This window comes from Drosophila grimshawi, unplaced genomic scaffold (assembly GCF_018153295.1).
Source record: "Drosophila grimshawi isolate 15287-2541.00 unplaced genomic scaffold, ASM1815329v1 contig_311, whole genome shotgun sequence".
Taxonomy (NCBI): domain Eukaryota; kingdom Metazoa; phylum Arthropoda; class Insecta; order Diptera; family Drosophilidae; genus Drosophila; species Drosophila grimshawi.
The window spans coordinates 25041562-25063086 of record NW_025063098.1 but is presented as its reverse complement, the minus strand read 5'-3'; the positions used below and the strand labels follow the sequence as shown (position 1 = coordinate 25063086).

At 37.5% G+C, this 21525-nt stretch overlaps 1 protein-coding gene across 1 annotated transcript; it reads left to right on the top strand.

The window, feature by feature from the left end:
• Positions 1–1820: 1820 nt before the first annotated feature.
• Positions 1821–19872, top strand: LOC6568034 (serine-rich adhesin for platelets). The gene is made up of 6 exons (XM_032740563.1): positions 1821–3192; positions 15197–16269; positions 17641–17878; positions 17944–18158; positions 18558–18663; positions 18949–19872. The coding sequence occupies exons 1-6, from the start codon at positions 2742–2744 to the stop codon at positions 19119–19121; spliced, it is 2256 nt and encodes a 751-aa protein (XP_032596454.1). The 5' UTR covers positions 1821–2741; the 3' UTR covers positions 19122–19872.
• The last annotated feature ends 1653 nt before the right edge of the window (positions 19873–21525 follow it).

Genomic DNA, 21525 nt, shown 5'->3' with positions numbered 1-21525 from the left:
TGGTGTGCTGGCGGCATGTTGGTCCCACGTCCTCTGGGGACTTAAAAGTTCAATAATATTTATTTATTTGTTACTTGCTCTTTGACAAAAGCACACAAGATTAGGGCAACAGAGCCGTATATCACGCCTAGCATATTGGGTCAGATTTAATGGCGTTGCGTAGTTTTATTGTCACACAGAATATGTGGCAGGATATACACACACAGCATCCTTCTTGTGGCAGGACACACAGTAAATTAGGCGAAAAGACAAAGACGCCGCAAAAGATTGCAAAAGTCGAAATGCTAAGTTAATTTAAGGCGCCAATGTAAAGTGGTTTGCTCTTTGATTTACAGCTGACAATTTGTAGCGATGTCATTTCAAATATAACAAAAGCCACAAAAGCCCATTGATAAGGTGCAAATAACGAATAACTGTTTCCTGTTGCCAACACTAATCTGTTGAGCTTTCATTTGATTTAAGACAAAGTCTACTATTGCCTTAAAACTGTCAATTTTCGTAGTCTTATCATGTTTCTAAGTAAATTAAAAGAAATATTCTGAAATCAACTTTGAATTTGAATTTGAAGAATACTCGCTACTCAAAATGCAGCTCAGTTGAATTTTAATATTTATATAATATTTCAAATAGTTTAAAACAAAAATCAAAGCTTCCATCTACTTCAAATTTTAAAAAGACTTGCTGCATATAATAGTACTTATGTACACCCCATAATTTTATCAATAAAATCCTGATATGAATTTTCTTATTCTTCTGACTTGTTATTTATTATTTTATACAAATTCTTTCTTATCGTTATGATGCATCTGCCATTATATATTTTCCCTTTTGGAACTGATCGCTTTTCTTGAGATACTTATTCAACATAATTTCAATAAATTAACTCAATATAAAATTGGTATAATCGACTGTTAGCTAACAAAGTCAGCTAATAAATGTCAAGTCTACTGTAAGCCCCATTTCATCATGGCTAAGTCGGAATGGACATGCGCAGATCAAACAACCGGCAATGCGAAGGGGAGCAACTGTTCCACAGCAAACAGCAGAATGGCAGCAAAACGAAACGAAATGAAACACGGAGAGGAGGTTAAGGCAATCGTGAGTGGTGCACAGCATGCGGATGCTGGGATTCGGAACAGACGACAGACATTCGACAGATAACAGAAGCGGCGGGGAATCACGAGTTTCCTGGCGCTAGTTGCACAAGCGATTTAGTTGAAAATTTGCATCCCTTGCGAGCGGACGTGACACGCTGAGAACGGCTGACAGCAACGGCAAACGGAAGCCAACTTGTCCGTGTTCAACTGCGGTTCGAAATTCAAGTCGTGCGCGGCTTCAAGGATGCGGCGGCGTCTGGCAAAATCCTTTGTTTATGTGCGCGTAGAGACGGTGGGTGAAATGCGCCTCAACTAGGTGCTAAGCGAAAGCAAAAATACCAATTGTAAAGTTATTTTAGGGCCGAGCACGGAAAACAACAAAACAGAGCAGAGCAGAACAGAACAGAAACGCATTGAAGACATTTTTGGTGTGTGTTTGTTATTCGATGTTCTGTCCTGAGTGCCACGGTTGAGTCAGCGTGTTGGTTTTCCAAGTGTATCTGTATCTGGCTGAAATCACTTTAGAAAGTGGTTTTTTTGTTGTTGTTTTAAAATGGATATTAGAATGGCGACCAAAATGTGCAAAGGACGCTGAAGTGCCCAAAAAAATAAAAAAAAAAATATAAAAAAATAAAAAATAAAGAAAAGAAAATAAAGATAAAGACAAAACAAGCAAAACAAAAATGAAAAGGAAGTTCAGTAAAGCTGAAGCGGCGGCCACAACGCCATAAAAAAGGGATTATTGTGTGTCGTAGTGGCAAAATATTTGCCCAAGAAGAAAAAAAAATAATAATGTAAGACAAACTTGATAAATAATTTCAATGCGGATTATGCGATAAACTGTTACTCAAGTGTAAATAATTTCGCACGTGTTAAATCACGTTAATACGACAGCGTCTAGCTTATAAAAATATAATAAAATGTAGAAAATAATTTATTATATTCACCCCAATATGTAATTTTAAGAGAGTCCCATTGGTTTTTTAATGCGAAAAAGTTGTTAAGCAACTAGCGAGATCTCTTTGTGTAAAACTTTAACCATTATTCATGACAAAATACGGCTCGTGCTAGTTTGGCATATGGTAAGTGTAATTTACGGAAAAAAAAGGATAACTTCGTACAATTGGAATTTAAGAACTTTATGCAAATATGACATTTAATAGTTAAATATCTTAAGAAAGTAAAATAAACTGAAACAAAAATAGACTAATTAAAACTTGGCAAGCAAAATAAAATTTAAGGAATACGGCAACTAATAAGAGAATCATAGCTACGTTTCTCCAAGTGTATTGTTATATTCTCAATAACGTTATTAAATTACCGCTGAATGACAAAATGCTTCAATATAAGGAAATCAAAATAAAATAGACAAAATGTTGAGTGAAGGCAGTAACTGGAACAAGGTGAATCAATAAGAGAATCAATGGAAGCGCGTGGCTCTAAAGTCAAATAACGACCCAAAAAAAAACCGGCTAAGGAACACATATAAAAGCTAGTCGAAATACGGTGAAAAGCAGCGGAAGTAAGAAAACAACGAGACCAAATCCAGTCCCCAGTGCATTAATTCAATAAACCTATTTATCTGACTCTGCAATTGGGATTGAGGCTGGGACTTGAACTGGGAATAGACACATTTCGCATAGAATGCGAAAAACTTTGCCAGCCAAGAGAGCTGCGCACTGCAATCAGAAACTGAGGCCAGCAACGTGCCGAACACTTGGATACAATGTTGCGGCGATGCTGCCGCAAACGAGTCCCCAATGGCGACAGTCGGCAGGCAATGAGCGTACAAAAGATGCTGTAAGTGTCATTACTGCAAGGAACTGTGCCACGGGGACTGCCGAGACAGACAGCACGAGCAGCAGAGCCAGCCCAGTCAGCCCAGCCAGGACAAGCAGAAGTGACAGTGCCAGCAAGTTGACAACTGCAAAGATGACATTCGCAACAGTCGCTGGACATCAGCAGCAGCAGCGGCAGAGGCAGCAGCAAAAGCATCGGCGCCAATTTGTACGCACGAGCAGGACGATTACTTGGCAACACATCTGGCTGGCAACCCGGCTTCTTATAGTCCTGGCTGCTGTCAACTTGGGAACACGTAAGTACAGCCCAAGGGGAAAGTCTGCTTCAGTGTGTGTATTGGTCTGTTTCACATTCATAAATTTTTGATTTAATTTAAGTTACTCATGCCAGGCATTCAGCAGACTCACACAGACCTGACCTAAGATTTTACTGTAACAGTTTCTGTTCATAGCTCAAAATTGCTCATCAAATTGGATACGCATATGTGTAATAAAATTACTGCTCATATCTGTCAAATGCAATTTTTGGATTCGTCTAGCAGATAATTGGATTACTCTTTTAACCTAAAATATTGCGCAAATCATCTATAAAAGTCTATTGTAAACAAAGCCGTCAATTTCACTTTGTTCTGTGAGCCAAAAAGAGCATGTAGGAAATTGGGCATATTATTAGGCTTGTAAACATAACTTCATATATATAACACAAACTAATGATACACGTAACACATATCAAAATTACTTATTATAATGCATAAATCATATATGTTAACCAAAAAAAAAAAAAACATCTATTTTTTTGCTATCAAAGTTTTGTTAACTTTTGGCTAATCTTAAATAATTGATTACTGTCTAGAGGGTATCTTATAGTCGCACCTTCTTTTCATGTGCTTGTTGTGACTCTGCTCGACCTTAGACTGCTTAATGGCTGTAAGGCAATTATAGCTTCCACTCCATGAATTTACTTATTGTGCTTGTTTTTATTACTGCCTGCACAGTGTATAAATAACTACAGGATAAATAAAATTAAACTTCAAAGAATTTTAAAAATAAAAATCATAATATTATCATTTGAAATACACATTAATTACATGAGAAAACAAGACGCGATTGCCTTCAATCTCAAATGGCAACTGTACGGTTTTCAGCACACTGTGACCCCTAAGAAAGTTTGAAATATCAGAGGTTGCGACCTTTAGGGCACTCATGCAAAAGTCTAGCCTATTAACTTTGGAAAAACGTCGACGTATTCGTTAAGCATACTTATATGAGCTGGAGGCGTAGCGTAAAATAATTTAATTAACTTTATGTATGCGGACTTAAGCCTCGTTATAAATCCGATTAGCAACTGAGCATTATAACATACTTAATATAATATGATCGCTTGCAGGTGCAAGTGCGGTTTTAAACTGTCAATAAAATGATAATAATACAAATGTACTCATGTAAACATTTTTAATCATTTATTATATAACTGCTGTTTACAAAAAAAAAAACAAGTAAGAATGCTGTTGCCCTGTGAACTCAATTGCGAGAAACCTGAACCCATTTATATAATTTAATATATGATACTAGTTTTATTGCCAAATTTCACACTAAAAAGCTTGGCACACTCAAATGTAAGCAGGTGCGAAGGTGCTCTCATTTCTTATGTGCACACCTAAGGAAGTTCATTGGCTTACAATACATACACATATACATATGTATGTGTGTATGTATACACACGATTGAAGATAACGTGCAGTGCACAGAATACACACACATTATTATCAAGCTGTCCCCCTCTCACTTGCTCATGCATAGAGAAAATGGTTGCGTCTGCCGATATTAACGAGATTGGATTTTTATCCTGAACCAAAATATATATATATACTTTAATTCGATAATTTTTCTGGCAGTCACATTCTTTTGCACAACTTCATTATACCCCTTTTACCCATTCTTAATGGGCATAAGAGGTATACAAATTATGCTGCAGTTGTTCTCGGATTAGAAACTCTTGGCGCATAAATAGACCATTTTTGGCCCACATCCTTTTCATTATTTAATCGAAGACTCGTTAAAGAGTTAAACATATTGTATTGTGTATTGATGCTTTTTATTTTTCGAGTATAAAATCGCATCTTAATGTTGTTGGCAGAGGCAATTTAAATTATTAACAGATGTGCGCACTTTTCAATAAAAACTTTTAAGCGTTCGACTCGCAATATCGTCTGCTGTTCCAATCCACTTGGCGATAATTCATGAGCCGCAGTTGTGAGTTTCTTAACCCGACTGCACTCTGGTGCACAGTTACCCAGTTAAATGGGAAAACCACTTACATCTGCAACTGCAACCGGCAGCTGGTGGCTGGTAACTGGCCAATATGCAACATAGCGAAAATAAAACAATAAATTTAAATTCATACAGGGGCCAGACGGAGCACAAAGTAGTTCGGGAGGGTTCTGAAAAATGCGCTGAAAACATTAACGAAATTGAAAACTTTCCAAAAATGCTTAATAAGCACATTTTCAGTGGGATCACTTTGTGGATGCCACAGGGCCGAAGGGAGCAGTCGACTATGAACTCATCCAATGCAAAGACTGGACGGACAACAAAGAACGAACGGGTGCTCCTGCGGCAATGTCGAGGGGTTTTTTTCTATATAAGTTTGAGTGCAACTCGTTATGCCAAATAACTGAAGTTTGTCCGCTGCTGAATAAATTCTGTTATATTACGTACTCTGCTCGGTACACTTTGCTAATTTTGAGAATGTGCCAAAGTTTCAAGCCAAATTCTGCCACAGGTTGTGGTGCGCCAGGCAATTCCAAAATGTTTAGCAACGCCACGCCTCTCAAGTGTCCAATCCCTTAATGCCGAGCTAAAGCAAAGTGCTGAGTCGCAACACGAACCAATTGGGTCAGTCCCATCCCGACCGGGTTCGAAATGGTTTGTTTACCTTCATAAATTATGAGTCCACACACCGAGATACGGCAACCCACATGTTCTGGGCCATACACATGGGCACATGTCGGTTGACCTCTGTCACCGAAGCTGTTTCGGATGCTCTTGCTGCTGTTGATGGTGTCGCCTGTCTGCGCCTGACATGTTGCCCAACAAGCAACCGAGGAAAAAAACACACACACAATAATAAAACACAAACCTGAGCTGAACTCTTCTGAACCCAACCGTACCGGAGGTGTGCACAGCTTGGGCTCCATCCTGTCTGCCTCCAAATATCAAATATTTTGCTTTATGACGCACTCCAGTTTCGCATATGGAGGAAAATATTAAATTAGTAACATATGTCGATGAATTTGTGCTTTGAATTCTGAAAGCAACTATTATTAAAATATATTTTTCAATTCGTCAAACAAAATAGATCTTATACTAAAAGAGGACCACGCTCACTGTGACTGATAAAGTTTCATTCAACTACTTTTGCACATTATTTGGTTAAACTATCAGCTTTTTAAAGTAATATATTTTCTGGTTTTTACTGATATTTAATATTCGATAAATTACACAAAAGTTGACCCAAAGGAGTAGTAAAACTATTGTTACAGTCATAAAACGTTTGCCAAACTTTAATTTATCCACATATAAGCTATATAAAATTGAACTCGAACTGAAATTGAAAGCATTGGCAATTTTTCTTGTAAATTTAATATGTTTGAAATGTTTTAAAAGAAGTTCAATGATAAAATTTTAGATTAAGTAGTATTTTAGCTGCGGATAAGAACCACTGTACATTTGCCCACACGCCAAAAGCCAACACATTTTGCTTACTGTTTACGCAACCGGCTGCTCTTTTGACATAAAAAACGAGCGGGCTTAAATTATTCAGAGGGTCATTGTTAACGCCAGCAATCAAAGGCGCAAGGCGGTACAAGTCGCAAGGCGAAGCACATAAGTGGAAAACAGTGAGAAAACAAGGGAAAACCATGCTGAAATTACAATCATACCAACAACAACAACAACAAGTGTGTGGGCATTAGTGGGTGGGGTGTGTAATTGTTAAAATATGGGAGAAATGCTCACCCGATGACAAAGTGCAGTCGACCAAAAGTCAACGAGTCTTATGAGCGAGGTCTAACGACCATTCTACCGACCATTCAACCGCTCCGCTCCCCTTTATCACTCCTTTGTCCAAGCGTGATGAAGCCCCAAAAAATAACTAACGAATTGCCAGAGCAAAGCCCAATACTATTTTGGCCTGTCGGAGAGCACCGGTTCAGTTTGGGGCCATCGTTGAAATTTATGAAATATTCCCAGAGCACATGCCGACAGACGACCGAACTGAGCCCAAAGCCAGATGAAAAATGTTTTGTTTTGGCGACGTTGGAACTTATTTATGAGCTGTTCCGGCGGCAGCAACACCAGCAGCAGCAGCGGTAACTGTGCCTGTGGGTGGGTCAATATTTGGTTCGCAGTAATAAAAATGAGCGGCGAGATAAAAACCATTGCGGAAGAGACCAGAAACAGATAATGTAATGTCCTGCAGATTCGCATAATTATTTTGCTTGATTTATATGCAACCACTTGGGAAATACCCCCAGGGGTCACTGAATTTCCTGGGGCTACAACAATTCCACTACAAAACAAAATCAACAACATTCAAATATGCAGAGTCTGCTGCTCAACCTTTTGCATAATCAAGCCAAAATGCAAATACGGTATTTAATAATTTTGTTGGATATTAAACAGAATATTTTCATTCAGTTCATTTTGATTTTCTATCAGTCGCTCGCAACGTGATGAGCAACTGAGAACTGATTTTATTTTCCATTCTTTTCAACTCATAATGTAAAGGTTATGGTTTCAGTGAGTACCTGAGCCAATTTCAATCTGAATGTCATCAGCATCCCTCGCATAAATTAATTTCTAAAGGTATGTAAATGAGGCTTAAATTCAAATTCGCAACACGAAATATGAACTGACCTTCAAGGTAAAACATTTAAGAACTTAAATATGAGAGATTTCAACAAATAGTCTTTTACTTAATTTTGGGACATGTGAATTACGATTGAATTCTTTTTCAAACTATTTTCTCTATTCTACAACTTTTTATTCAATTCGTAATCTGAAGCCCAATCAGTTACATCACTTTTAATTAACAATACCAAATTAATTATAAATAGCACAGATGGCGCATATATAAATAATACAAACAATATTCACTACTTGATATATTTAACTGTAAAAATATCTGATTTAAATTTTGCTAAGGGGCTTAATGATTTTTAAACAGTTAAAGTTGTTGTATTATTTTGTTATTTAAATCATAATTGTTTGTTGAGCAAGCTGCTTCATTTTATTGTTTCGTTTTGATATATTTAACAAGCATTAAAACTTGTTTTTCTTACAACGGAATAAATTAAAGCCTTTGCATTTAACAAGTGAAGATAAATTCGATTTTCTTTATAATTTATGTGATGCGATGCCTTAATGAAATGACGTAAATATTTCTACTCTGTGCTATGCTATCAATATAGTAATATTATACCCTTTGATGTGAGAAGAAGAGACAACGCAATGCGACTGGTGTTTGTAATGCGCTGCTTTTAGACACATTTATAAGAACGTGGTGAAGTACGAGACCGAATAAGAGTGCGAGTACGTTGCGTATACGTAATGGGGCGCTGGGCAACGCTCCAGTTTCAATTTGCAATACTGTAACTGACGCCCACCCGAGAAGAAAGTTCCTTTTTGCACACGAAGACACGAACCATGGTGCCATAAAAATAAATTGAGGCAGCCGCGCCACAACACCAAATATAGCGAAAATATTGAGAAAAGAAAATAAAAACAAAGAATCTGTGTGAAGGGCGTGAAAGAGACAGACAAGCAGACAGCTGGGCGGAAAATGGTGTTAAGGGGGCTGGGCGGGGGGTAATGGTGTCCACAGTAGGCGTCGACTCGACTGTTCGAGTTGTTTGGCTGCTATTGAATTTCGAACTCTCAACAAGCACCCCTTATGCTGCTGTTACCGTTATTTCTGTGTTGGCATATCGTATAAACATATTTTAAGTGTGACGCCCAACATATGTTTCACTTTGAATGACTACATGCAAATGGTTGAAGCAATTTGAACTAAACAGAACATTCAACAGCGGCTCCCGACGTCACCACTGGTTGGCCTGGTTGCATGCCACACAACCATCCAGAGAGCCAGACACCCACTCGTACATCCACTTACTCACACGCATGCAAATGTATTTTTAATGCGTAGACAGCATTTTGTATTTGCATAGCTTTTATATATAGATACAATTTTATATATATACATTATATGTTATGGCATTCTCTCTTCCACCCAGCTAGCAAATATGCTTATTTATTTATTTGTGTGTTTAGACGTAAAAAAGACGCTCGTAATTGCTTATTGATCGATTTTGTAAATGTTTCCTAAACACAAATTTCGAATATTTATATGAAATTCATGCGCAACTCATCAAATACAAGTGGACTGTATAAATGTATATAAATCACACAAGAGCGATAGGTACTTGACGACAACTTAACGATAAGTGCAAATTGATTTGACATGCATTCGTAATGATTCTGAAGTGCAGTTATAAAGTGTCATGACATAAATATAAACATGATTTCAAATAGATAAATAAATGTGTATATTTAGAGATAGTTGAGAGATTGGACGTGCCTTCAATTACCTTTCTACGGACCGTTGCACAGAATACGTTGCCAACTTTAAAGAAATATGCTCTAGAGCTTTGTTAAGTTACAACCAGATAGAAACAGTTGAAATCGCATATTAACAGGACCCCAAGGAGCAGCATTACCCATGACTCCACACAGCATTCGCAATCTCATTCGCAACCGCAGATACAAAAAGAACAAGTTTAGAATTGTCAACAGCCAAATATAGACGCAATTTCAGTAACACCGCTTAGCCAACTAGTTTACCCCAGCAAAATTGGTTTGGGGTTGGTTTGGCTTGAGAGGAGCTAATCTGAACGCCTTGAGCAATCTGCTGGCGCGTGTTTTATGTGCACTCCAGGCGCCCATAACCAAAAGTAGTCCCCAGTGAAAAGTTTTGCTTTTATGTGTGTTCTTTGGTGTTTACTGCCGCGGACTGCCTGCACTGCTCCATCACCTATACTCATGGCATCCTCACTAAGTGTGTCCTGCTCCTTGTGACTCAACTAGAGTGCGGCTTTGCATGTTCGCACTTAGATATCTGATTGCGGCGGGCAGCGGAGCGTTCCAGACTCTCGAGTAGTTAGCTGTGGATTTTTAATTATGAGTGCTGTCAGCCACGCATCCTTCGCGCCATTTTGTCCTTGCATCCACCATGACTTTTTATTTGATATGTAATTACTTTTAGCCCTCGGCGTCTCCAAATTACAGAAGCATATTTTTTTTTTTATAATTACATGCGCCGCTCCGCAGCAGCGCATAAAAAGTTATGCCTGCCGCTTGCGCTAAACTTCTTGCCAATTTTGTTGGTCCGCTAATGATGTACGTGTGCACGCATCAAATGGCCAACAAAACGCCGCTAAGCATGAAATCATAATTAATCCATTGACCTTTAACGGGTCAGACAGAGACATATGTGCAGAATCACATGAATGTTAATGTTAACAGTTCGTAATGAGCTTTTTGAGATTATGTGTAGTCGTGCATTATTTAAGTATTCAAAATCTGTATGGAATTTAAGTAGTTGCTGCAGGATAGGCAACTCAGCGAAAGCACTATTAAAATATGATTTAGTATTTGCATGGCTTCATGGCTTTTAATAGTTTCGATAGTAATTATAATAACATTTAAGTAGACTTTAATTGGAAACCAAAATTATGTTTGGAAACAGTATACGATGGAAAAATGATTTATGTGGTACGTAATATTCTAATAAAGTGTTTCTCATCTGTTCTATAAATACTTTATTTAATATCAAATTATCATAATCTAAAATTATGCCGAAACTCATACCAAGCGCTTCTCGGGCAGTAAAATAAATAAAAATTTATAAAAGGTCAAGGAACTGCGGCCAACACACCATACGATTCCGCTTGCTCCTGTAACTGACTACATGTACCAGTATTTGCATTGGAAAATGGTCTCAATTACAGCTGTAAATGAGCATCTCATAAATAAAATATTGCACCTGTGGACTCTCTGTACGATGGACAGAAAATTTTTGTTACATTTTTATTAAAGACAACAGGACATATAAAATTGGGTATTATTTTATCAAAGATAGAAGGTAATATAGAAAATATTCATGTCATATGTGGCTTTTAATTATCTTATCTTATCTACAAATTATAATAAAAATAATAATATATTTTCAAAGTTGAAATATATATTATAATAAGAGTCAACATATTTATAAAAGTCTCCAAAAGGATTGGTCTGAGTGGGTTATATCTGCGTTTCCCCAATCCTTCAGCACAGATTCTTTATATCCTTTACTTTAATTAATTTTAAATTTAGATTTCCTCATTCACTTTCAGTTGCGTATAATTTAATTTTGGAAATTAAATTAACAATTTTTATTCTGTAAAATTTCATTCCACATTAAAAAATTTAGTAAAATAAATGACTAAAAGTAAATTAAACATCATTATCATTTTTATGAAATGTTCCGCTGCTTATGACATTTTTAGGGACTGTCCTAGATTAATATTATGTATATTATTATACAAGTCTCTATAAGAATTTGTATATCATTATCATATCTTAGGAAATGTTTCACTGCTTAACGTCATGTTCGGGTAATGTTGCTGATTAAGTTGACGAGCCCATTGAAGTGCGCATTATGTTGTTTGAACAGAAATTTAAATTTACATACACACGCAATCAATTTGAGGTATGCGCGAGTGAGTGTGTGTGTGTGTGTGTGGGTGTGTATGTGTGTGTGCGAGTGTGCTTTGGGTTTTTGCGGCGGTTGCAGTGGTCGAGAGCACAAGTTCTAATTTGACTAATACACGGCCTCATTTGAGAGCATTACTATTCAGTTTGCGTGCAGATTAACCAAGAACAGAGAGAGAGAGAGAGAGAGAAATTTGGATAGCCGCTTGTTCATTTTGGTAACAGTCTTAAATTATGAACCTTGCCAAGTATTGTGGCCACTGAAGACGACTAAAACAAACTACTGCCAGAGAGTTTGAAGTGGTCGTTGGAATGTCAGTGACACGGAGGAAGGAGAGGAAATGTCGAGCCACTTACCATGCCGTCGGGCAATTCAAATAGATGGCCAAAAACTCAACAAAAACAATTTAAGTGTTATTGCACGTTTCGCTTACATGTCCTGGCAGGAAAGCACAGGAGCCGTATACTGGCTGCTTGTATTTATTTTGTTGGCACTGTAGATGGGGGTGTTGTGTCTGCCGCTTGTCGCATGTCGCCTTTGGCCTCTCATCTGTCGCCATTTTGTCGCCTAGTGCAATAAGTGTTGAGATCACACTTTATGTGCGCCCCCCTTAAGGCCTGTTCGTTCCTCGAGGGTCCCTCGAATTAGATAAACACACGCCGGAATTCGCTTTTGCGTTGTGGCCTGTAAATTAATCGGCTTAGAAGCGAAAATCAACCATATCACTGGTATACACGAGCAGTTTAAGTTGCTTTTAAAAAAAAATAGATACAATCCCTTAAGAAATATGTGAGCAAAAACTGCTTTTGAAGCAGTTCTAAAGCTTTGAACTTGGGACAGCTTACTGGCTTTAATCCACTTTAATTGAAAATTCGAGCAAAAGTAACTATTTCGACGTTTGCGTGTATCTATAGATTTGTATCTTGACACCACGCAAACAAACAAAGAGCTAAAACCTTTCCGCAGACCAAGCAAAAACTGCAACCAATTACCAGAAGCTGAGTGATGGGTTTTACAGGGTTCTGGTTGAAGTCGATGTAGATTTAAAATTTACTATTTCGTTTCGTTTTCAATTTGCATTTTTACAACATTTCACATTTGCGGCGGGAAGTATTTTACTTTTCTTTCTTTCTTTCTTTCTTTCTTTTTTTTTTTTGTGGGACTGGTTCTCTCTTACCTTTTTACATTTTTAACTGGCTGCCGACCCGATACCTTATCACCACGCCCAAATCTCACGCATTCGCATTCACATTCAAATTCGTCCGTTCGTACCAAAAATGTATGCGGTTTTTTTGTGGGCGATTTTTCATTTGCTTTCGTGAAACCGAAAACTTGAAAAATGAACAAAAAATACGCAGTGAGCGGTGAGCCAACGTGCTAGTATCATTTTGAAATTGTACCTATATCAAGGTCTGACAAGAACGTAAAGTGAAATAATTTAAAAATGCAAATTCTTTGCTATCAGCGCATTGAAATCTAGCCAAAAATCTGCAATCAACTTAAACCAGCGACTAGACGACTGATTCCTACTTAGTGGAAAGTTTATTTTGGCCAACCTTTGGGCAGGTCTACATTTTGGACAGGATAAAAGTGTTTTGACCTTTTTCTTCAATATGCTCCATATTAGCGAAGATGGTTAAAGATTTTCGTATTTCATTTAATCAAAATATTTTCTTACAATTAACTGCTTAGGAGGCAAGTCATATCGGGATTATGTTAATTTTTTGGTTCTTATATTATAATAATATATTAATAATATATATATTTTATTCCAAAGAATAAAAGGAATTACAAAAGAAGTTTAGCAGTCTTAATAAATAAATATGTCATTTAAAATTGAAACTAAATTAAAGCTCTCATAAGAGAAATGGCAAATTGAATCCCAAGTTCAACTTAAAATTAATCGTTTTGTAATACAAAACTCAAACAAAACCGACAAAAGTAAGAAAAGAAAAATTTCGCATGTAACTTGTTCCAAACAGTTTTGGAATCGTCGCCAGCTCAATTTGTGGGGCTTGCTAAACTTTCCACATGAACGACTTCGACTTCTGAATTCACGCCCTCATCATTTTCTCTTTATTTTTTTGCTTTGCCTCTTCGACAAGTGGCAGCGGTTGGCAGCGTCTCCTGCTGCCTATTGACCCCGAGGCGACAAGTCTTTTTGAGGGTCGTGACAGCAACTTTTGCAGGCAGAAAGTTGAGATGTATGGGAAGCTAATCACTGGCAAAACTGTTTCACACACACACATACTCACACTCACACTGTTTAGTTTGGTGAAGAAAAACAGAGAAACTGTGAGAAAATGTGCTGCCTGAAGTGATTAACCTTTAATCTTTTAATACAGTTTGCGCAACTCTGCTGCCTATTAACATTCTCAATATGAACTATTTGCAGCATTGGGATTTGAGTTTTCAATTAAATTTGCACAAATTTGTCCATTTTGTATGTTAAAATACTTTTAAATAATTTAATCGGAATAACTGAAAATCCAAAATGCAAATGGGCTTTGCCATACATAAATATTTGATATTATTTGAAACCATATTAAATTGCGTGTTTGTGTGCATGATGACGTTAAGAGTTGGCAAATAAAATTTCAAGCAGCAAAAGTTTAAATAATTATAAACGTGTCGCAACTTTTTACTGAATACTCATGAGCACTCGTATATTCGTATGAGTACTGTATCCGGCAAAAGGAAAAAGCAAAAAGTTTTCTATGGTTGGCCAAATCCAAAACGCACCCCTCCCCCTCATCTATGACACAACAACAAATGCCTACTGCCAAGCTGAAAGCAGCGTGACAGCAGCGACGGAAAGCGGCAAAAAAATTGTATGATTTTAATTAGCATAAAAGCGTAATTGAAAATTAACGGAAACAAAATACATGCATAACAAGTAACACGGAGCTTTACCTGTGTATACAGTTACTAATAAAGTTGGCAAAACACGTATATGCGGCAAGGCTATGATGCATGAGCCTTAAAGTCATTATGGGCCTAGAAAAAAATGTTTTTTAACTGCGCTTAAATGTCCACAAATTGCTTGTGGTCATATTTTGTATTTGTTTAGATGATCGCGATTTATTTATTTTATTTTTTGTACTTCTTTAATTATTCATGTAATAAGCTGCTTTTAAACTATTTAATGTGGCAATTATTCAAATAAATGCTTGAATTGGTTTTCAGCTAGTTTGAGCTGTCGAATACAAAACAAAAATTAATCACATTAATTTGTTGTTAGTAATTATATTTTCAATGTAATGTAATTTATTTACTTTTTGAATAGAATTTTATGAAATAATTATTTATTTAGGTCACAGAGGTCTGTTAGTTTGATTTCGGTTTAAACTAGATTTTTTGCATTTATTTTACCTTCCTTCCTAAATATTTTATGTGGGCATTACTCATGTTTTTATCGCAGCTGCCAGTTGCTCATTTAAGTGGAGTCAATTTGTGAATGTGTGTGTGTGTTTCTGTTTTACCCACAGACCTTGTCACCTGCGACTCAGCGTACGTCCAGGCAATTGCCACAGAGCCGCAGCTAACGACATACCCGAGATCCACTCTGTCAGATAGCCCAATGACAGCACAAAACGATCTAATTACGACAGCCCGAAACTCAACAACATTACTGAAAGCGAAAAAGCCAACAACCGCAACAGCAGCAACAACAACAGGAACAACAACAAGAACAACAACTACAACAGGAGGCAATGGGAACGCGACCCTGGGCATGTCATCAACAGCAGCAACGATAACAGCGACTACGAATACGACTACAACTCCAGCATCAACAGAAGCAGAAGCAAAAGCAGCAGCAGCGGCACCACCAACTAAGTCAGCACAAATTAGTCTAACTACGCAGCCCACAACGGCGGCTAAAACACAAACAGCGGCTACGACAACGAGGATGATGGCGTTGAAGTCGACATCGACGTCGACGTCGACGATGCCAACAATGTTCATATCAACAATTTATCCGGCATCAACAAAACAACCCGCGACGCCTGCCACAGGCCAAATAGTGACGCCGACAGCGGCGACGACGACGACGACGACGGAAGCGGATGCCCACAACTCCATTGAAACGGCAATGTTATTGCAAATGGAGCAGGTGGAACAGAAGCACGACGCGAATGGTGAGCAGGAGCAGGACGACGAGCAGCAGGCCGGGGAGGAGGTGGAGAGTGGAATGTTGCAGAATTCTCATCCGGTGAACGCTGACTCACTGACTAAGGGTTTCTCCATACCAACATTTCTGCCGCCATTTCCCGTGTTTGCAGCCGCAGATTTGCCAGCTTACCGCGCTGCTGCAGATGCCGCTGAGGCGGCCGCTGCCGCTGTAGCCGCAGAAGCAGCGGCAGCTGCATCAACTCTGACACCGGAGACTGTCACATTGTCACCGGAGCAGCAGCGCCAACAAATGTTTAATGAGCAGCATTCGTACTTGGCCTCCCACAATGGGGCACTGTTGCCGGGCCAGCAGCCGCTCCGAAATCTGACAATGCCCGTGCTAAACATCACGGCGCAAATGGGAAATCACGCGTACATGCCATGTCAGGTGAGTTGCTCATCTGCCACCCCAAGCAGCACAACAAATCCCCTCAAACCAAACTTAATCCCAAACCCAAGTACAGCTGCACTCATTATCAGGCTAAACTTACACAAGATGTATCACATGACCCATATGCGTTTGAACCGTGCGTTCTACTTAATATTTGTTTGGAGTATGCAATTTTAACTCTTTACACTTTTAGCAGTAGACACTTAAATAAGTTAACATTTTATAAATATACAGAAAATGTACTTTGACTCCTCTTGAAATCTCTTGTAGTTAGAGTTGTTAGTTAGTTCGAGTTTCATTTAATCGATTTTAGTTTCCCGTAACATGTTTTCTATCCAGATACCTGACTTTGCATCACTCACAATTTGCCTACGTAAATTCAACTTTTAATTTATAATCTAATCAATGTGGCCCTAATTAGATGCAGCTCAGTAGCAAACTTTATAATGATATCCCTTTCAAGTCTCTTACTATATAGTAGGCAGATAGTTTGTTGGTTATTTTGCTTTTGTTTCCTGTTTCGCATTTACTTTCCGGAGGCACAACGCAGCTCATTTACCTTGCCACTGTTGTCTGTTGTCTGGCCAAAAACTTTGAGCCGAGTTCAGCATAATTTCATTTGCATATCAACAAATTTATTTTGTTTGCGTTTATTTTTATGACGTAAACAAGGCAAATAACCTCTACAAGTATTTGCCATATACGTTACAGCACTTTTTACATCGAGATCTTTTTTTTTTTTGGACCTGTTAAAGGGACTCACATACAGGCATTCAAGTAAATGTAAATAGTTTCTCTTGTTGTTGGTTTTTCATTTTTTGAATATATATATATATATATATATATATATTGTGTAATTCGTGTGTATGTAGGCAACACAAGTTTTCCACTATCCATTTTCTTTGTTTGTGTTTGTTTTCAATATGTAAATACGAACTAGGTTTATCTCTGTCTCGGTAAAATGAAATACTTGGAATACTCGGTTAGGTCGTTAACTTGGCACTCTGGGCATACTTAATCGCCAACTGACGCTATTTCCGAGCTTTGTCAGAATATTTTAACTCATAGAATGGAAATGAAAATGAAAAATATAAAAATGCGGCATGATTTGTAGTTGATGCCATATTAAATTAGAAATAAAAGAGACTGAATGTGGCATGAAAGAAAAATGATTGATTTTACAATTGCCTTCGGCTTGATTCAATGCTGATGCCAAATAAAATTCTAAATAATAGAGATTAAAAATAATTTTAAATGATCCGAGAGATTAAACTCTGATTGTTATAATTGCCTTTTCAAATATTTATTATATTTCGCGATTCATTTAATTTGTATGCCAAACCCAATTATATTAAATGTGTGCCGCAGATTCATCGCCTGTCTGACAAACCTGTCTCGTGGGTACGTTTGAGTGATGGTCACATTATCAGCGTGGATGAGTCTACCTTTATTGGGGACGAGCGATTCCAGTCGATTTACCAGGAGCATGGCGACTACACCTGGTCGCTGCAGATTAAGTACGTGGAGACCAGCGATGCTGGTTGGTACGAATGCCAAATGGCCACAGAACCCAAACTGAGTGCCAAAGTGCATCTTGAAGTAATTAGTGAGTATCACTTGCTAGTCCTCGTTAACCTTCAGCGCACTCAGTCCGTGCCTTGCACTTTCCAGGACCCAAGACTGAGCTTATTGGCGATCAGACCCGCTTTGTCAAAGCTGGCAGCAAGGTGGCGCTTCACTGCATCGTGCGTGGCACGCTGGATCCACCCAAATATATCATCTGGTTTCGCGGCCAGAAGAAAATCAGCGAGAGTGACGAACGGAGCGGCTGGTATACGCAGCTAGACCGCAACATATTTGGCACTGTTGGTGACAATCAAAATACTGTAAGTAAATTATATTATACAATAATAGTAATAGTACTATTAACATGCAAGAATGCTGTAAACGGCTGAGCTCGACTACGAGATACTCTGAACACAGGTATTGAATATATTCTAGTTTTATTGCCAAATATCCTTTTAAAAGGCGTTGCACACTCTTTGAGCCCGCTGCGATCAATATGAGACTATAAATGATCAGACTTTGATGGAATTTGCTCAGTGGCTCTGCATTTAAAATCGTGGTCCTTATCGGGTCAACTTTATTACTCCCATTTTTAATGGATAAACATTCTATGAAATAATCAGTATGTTGCACAGTGAAGTGTTAATGGCGTCAAATTGCACTTTTTCACTTTTCAGTCGAATGTCTTATTGAATTAATAAATGCCACATTACTTACAGATCGGCTCATTAATTATACCGTTTGTGCGCAAAGAGGACTCGGGGAACTACACGTGCCAGCCATCAAACAGCGTTTCTGTCTCCGTCGACCTGCATGTCCTCAGCGGTAAGTCCAGCATAGCTATGCACACATACATACATACTGACATACATACATAGATTCACACATAGATACATACATTTATATTTACAATAAACAAGCATTATTTTATGTTGTAACTACTCTGAAGTGATAAATGGCGAGTGATTATGTTTTTTCTTTTTATATCAAGCTTAATGATTCATATTAATTGCAACTGTCGCAACACACTCACACACACACACAAACACACACATACGCACACGCACACATACAAACACACACTTATACATTACTTACTATTCCCAACAGGTGAATATTCCGCATCGGCCATCATGTCCGGAGTGGCCGAGCGTACGAAGCGCAGCACGTTCCTGTTACTACTGCTTGTGTTGGTATTGGTCCTGCGTCAGCCCCGACTGTGGCTGGGGGGGCGGGGGTGTACGGATTGGCTGGTGGTCTCCAAGACGTTGCCTGTGACGTGACTCGCTTATTGAGCGGCCAGTCCGGACTTCAATTATTTGTAAGCTTTTGCGCAATGTGCAGTTATGTAACTTAGGTTAGAGATTAATTAAATGCGTCATTGTAAATAGCGGAGGCAAGGTTAAAAAGAAGCAGAGAAGGTACAACTTTCTATAATTAAGTTTATCGTTAGCAAATACCTGCATACCACTGTGTATGTACACACATACATAGGTGCGATTGTGTATGTTATAGTTGTTAAGATAAATAAATGAAGAAAATCAATTAAAAAAGTGAAATACAATTGCTGTCGGCATTTTTCGACTGTGCAACATACTCTGTTCCCGATGTGCAACTGATGAACAATTTAGTTTAAAAAGTTGGAAACATCCTTGAGGTGATTTCGAATACTGCCATTTGCGAGACTGGAAGTGGGTCTGGCATAAAAACCGAATGATATCCGCCATCCAAATCATAGCACTTTGTCTAACTAGAATACAAACAAGTAAAGAAGCTTCAAGCTCTACAGGAGCAAGAGAATATTGCACACAACTAAGATACTAGTTCTTAGATTTGGAACAGAGTATGCAAATAATATAATAAAACATATATATGAATAATGTAATATACCTTTATACTAAGACAAACCAATTTCTGATGAATAAATCAAAATCTAAGAGATGTTGCCATTTACAGTTGTGAACCAGATCAATAATTAGATTATTGTAATCCAAATAAACTTAAATCTGAATATTACAAATACAATTCAATAAATTCACGTGAAAGTCAAATGGGAATTTGTATTAATTATTATAGTTTGTATGCATGAATTAATTTGATTTTAATGTGCTGATTTGGATTAGCTATTTAAAGCAGAGTATTGCAAAAATATTTGTGGTCTATAAATAATAAATAGTGGATCGATTATGCTATTATTTGCTTTTTGTAATATTGCCATATATTTTTGAGTATCTTTAACGATTCTAAGTATTTTCTATGGCCTTTTAACTTTAATTAAAATTGCCATGTGTCTCAAACTTCTTTAGTCAACCGACCGAGATTTCAAATAGAGTCAGTGTAAATCCTCCTCCGTTTGAAGTTAAGCTCTTCGGCTTTTGTGCATACAACTGACTATTATAACATTATACCGTGCAAATCAAATCCATTCAAAGGAAACATTTTAAATAGATACTTATGACAATGACAGGAAGAAATTGGTCCCATTCACAGCAGGCATAGAATCAGTTCAGGATCCTTTCTCGTATGGATGTGCATAAGTAATTTAATATTTTATGGTAATATTTTTGGGTCCCAAATATTCAACCCATCATTGAAAAGAGACAAAAAAAATAAAATACAAAAAATGGGTCGTCGGCGTTATAAACCGAATGGGAAACACTTATGGCCAAAAAGAGCAGAGAGTTCATAAAAAAATATAGAGAAAAGCAACCGTAACCATAAAATGACGAATTCCAGTCGTCGACAAAACGGGGTCATAAAGCCTTTAAGGTAGACGCTCTATTTTATTGCAGCGGAAATCACATCTCACTCAGCCACAACAAAAAAACAAAAAAAAAAGGGGGACAAGGAGAGAAAAAAAAAATGCGAAATAGCACGTAAAATTTGTAGAGCAAGGAGTCGGTCTAAGGATAATTTCCACAGCCAAGTTACAGCGGAAACAAAAATAAAGTAAGAGTGTAAAAGTGGAAGAGCCCAACTCGAAGGCACCCCGTGCTCAGATGCGAAATACTGCGAGGCATATACAATAGTCCGCAAACTTTCCAGAACCGAAATCATGAACATCACCCAAGCAAACAATGCAAGTAACTCAAAAAAAGATTAAGTGTCTCGATGTAAAAAATATTCCCGATAATATTATCTTTAAAATGGCTTCAGGTAAACCATTCAAGTAAATAATAAAACAACTAAAAATTGCAGATGTGTCATTTGATGACGTACGCAAAATAATTAAATATTTACTTTTTTATCTCATTCTCCAAAGATAAATTGTCGAAATAATTAAATAAACTTTTTTTTGCGTATGTTAATCGGGAGACTACATATTGAAGCATCAATTTAATAAATTGATTGACTCAATTTGCCAATTAATATACTATATAAATTAACAGCCTTATTACAAGGAACTTTATAATTTTATTATACTCCCCTTATCCATTTTTGGATAAGTATATGGCATAATAAGAGAAACATCCAGAGGCAGTTTATATATTTCGCCTTGTACCCAGAACTGATGTCCAAATAATTCACAGCTGCTGAGTACAAGAAACGGCATAAGTATAAGGGTAAATAAAGCCACGGCAAGAAGACCATTAAGACCTTAAAAGCCACGTAAAAAAAACTGCCAAAACCATTTCAACAGTTTTAAAAAAAAATGCAAAAAAGATACAAGTGCAAGTGTACAAGTGC

Excerpts from the sequence above, each read along its gene's own strand:
- LOC6568034 (XM_032740563.1), top strand. The coding sequence starts at position 2,742 with ATGCGAAAAACTTTGCCAGCCAAGAGAGCTGCGCACTGCAATCAGAAA. Across the intron at positions 16,270-17,640 it reads ACGCGTACATGCCATGTCAG|ATTCATCGCCTGTCTGACAA; the intron begins GTGAGTTGCTCA and ends TGTGTGCCGCAG. Across the intron at positions 18,664-18,948 it reads CGACCTGCATGTCCTCAGCG|GTGAATATTCCGCATCGGCC; the intron begins GTAAGTCCAGCA and ends TATTCCCAACAG.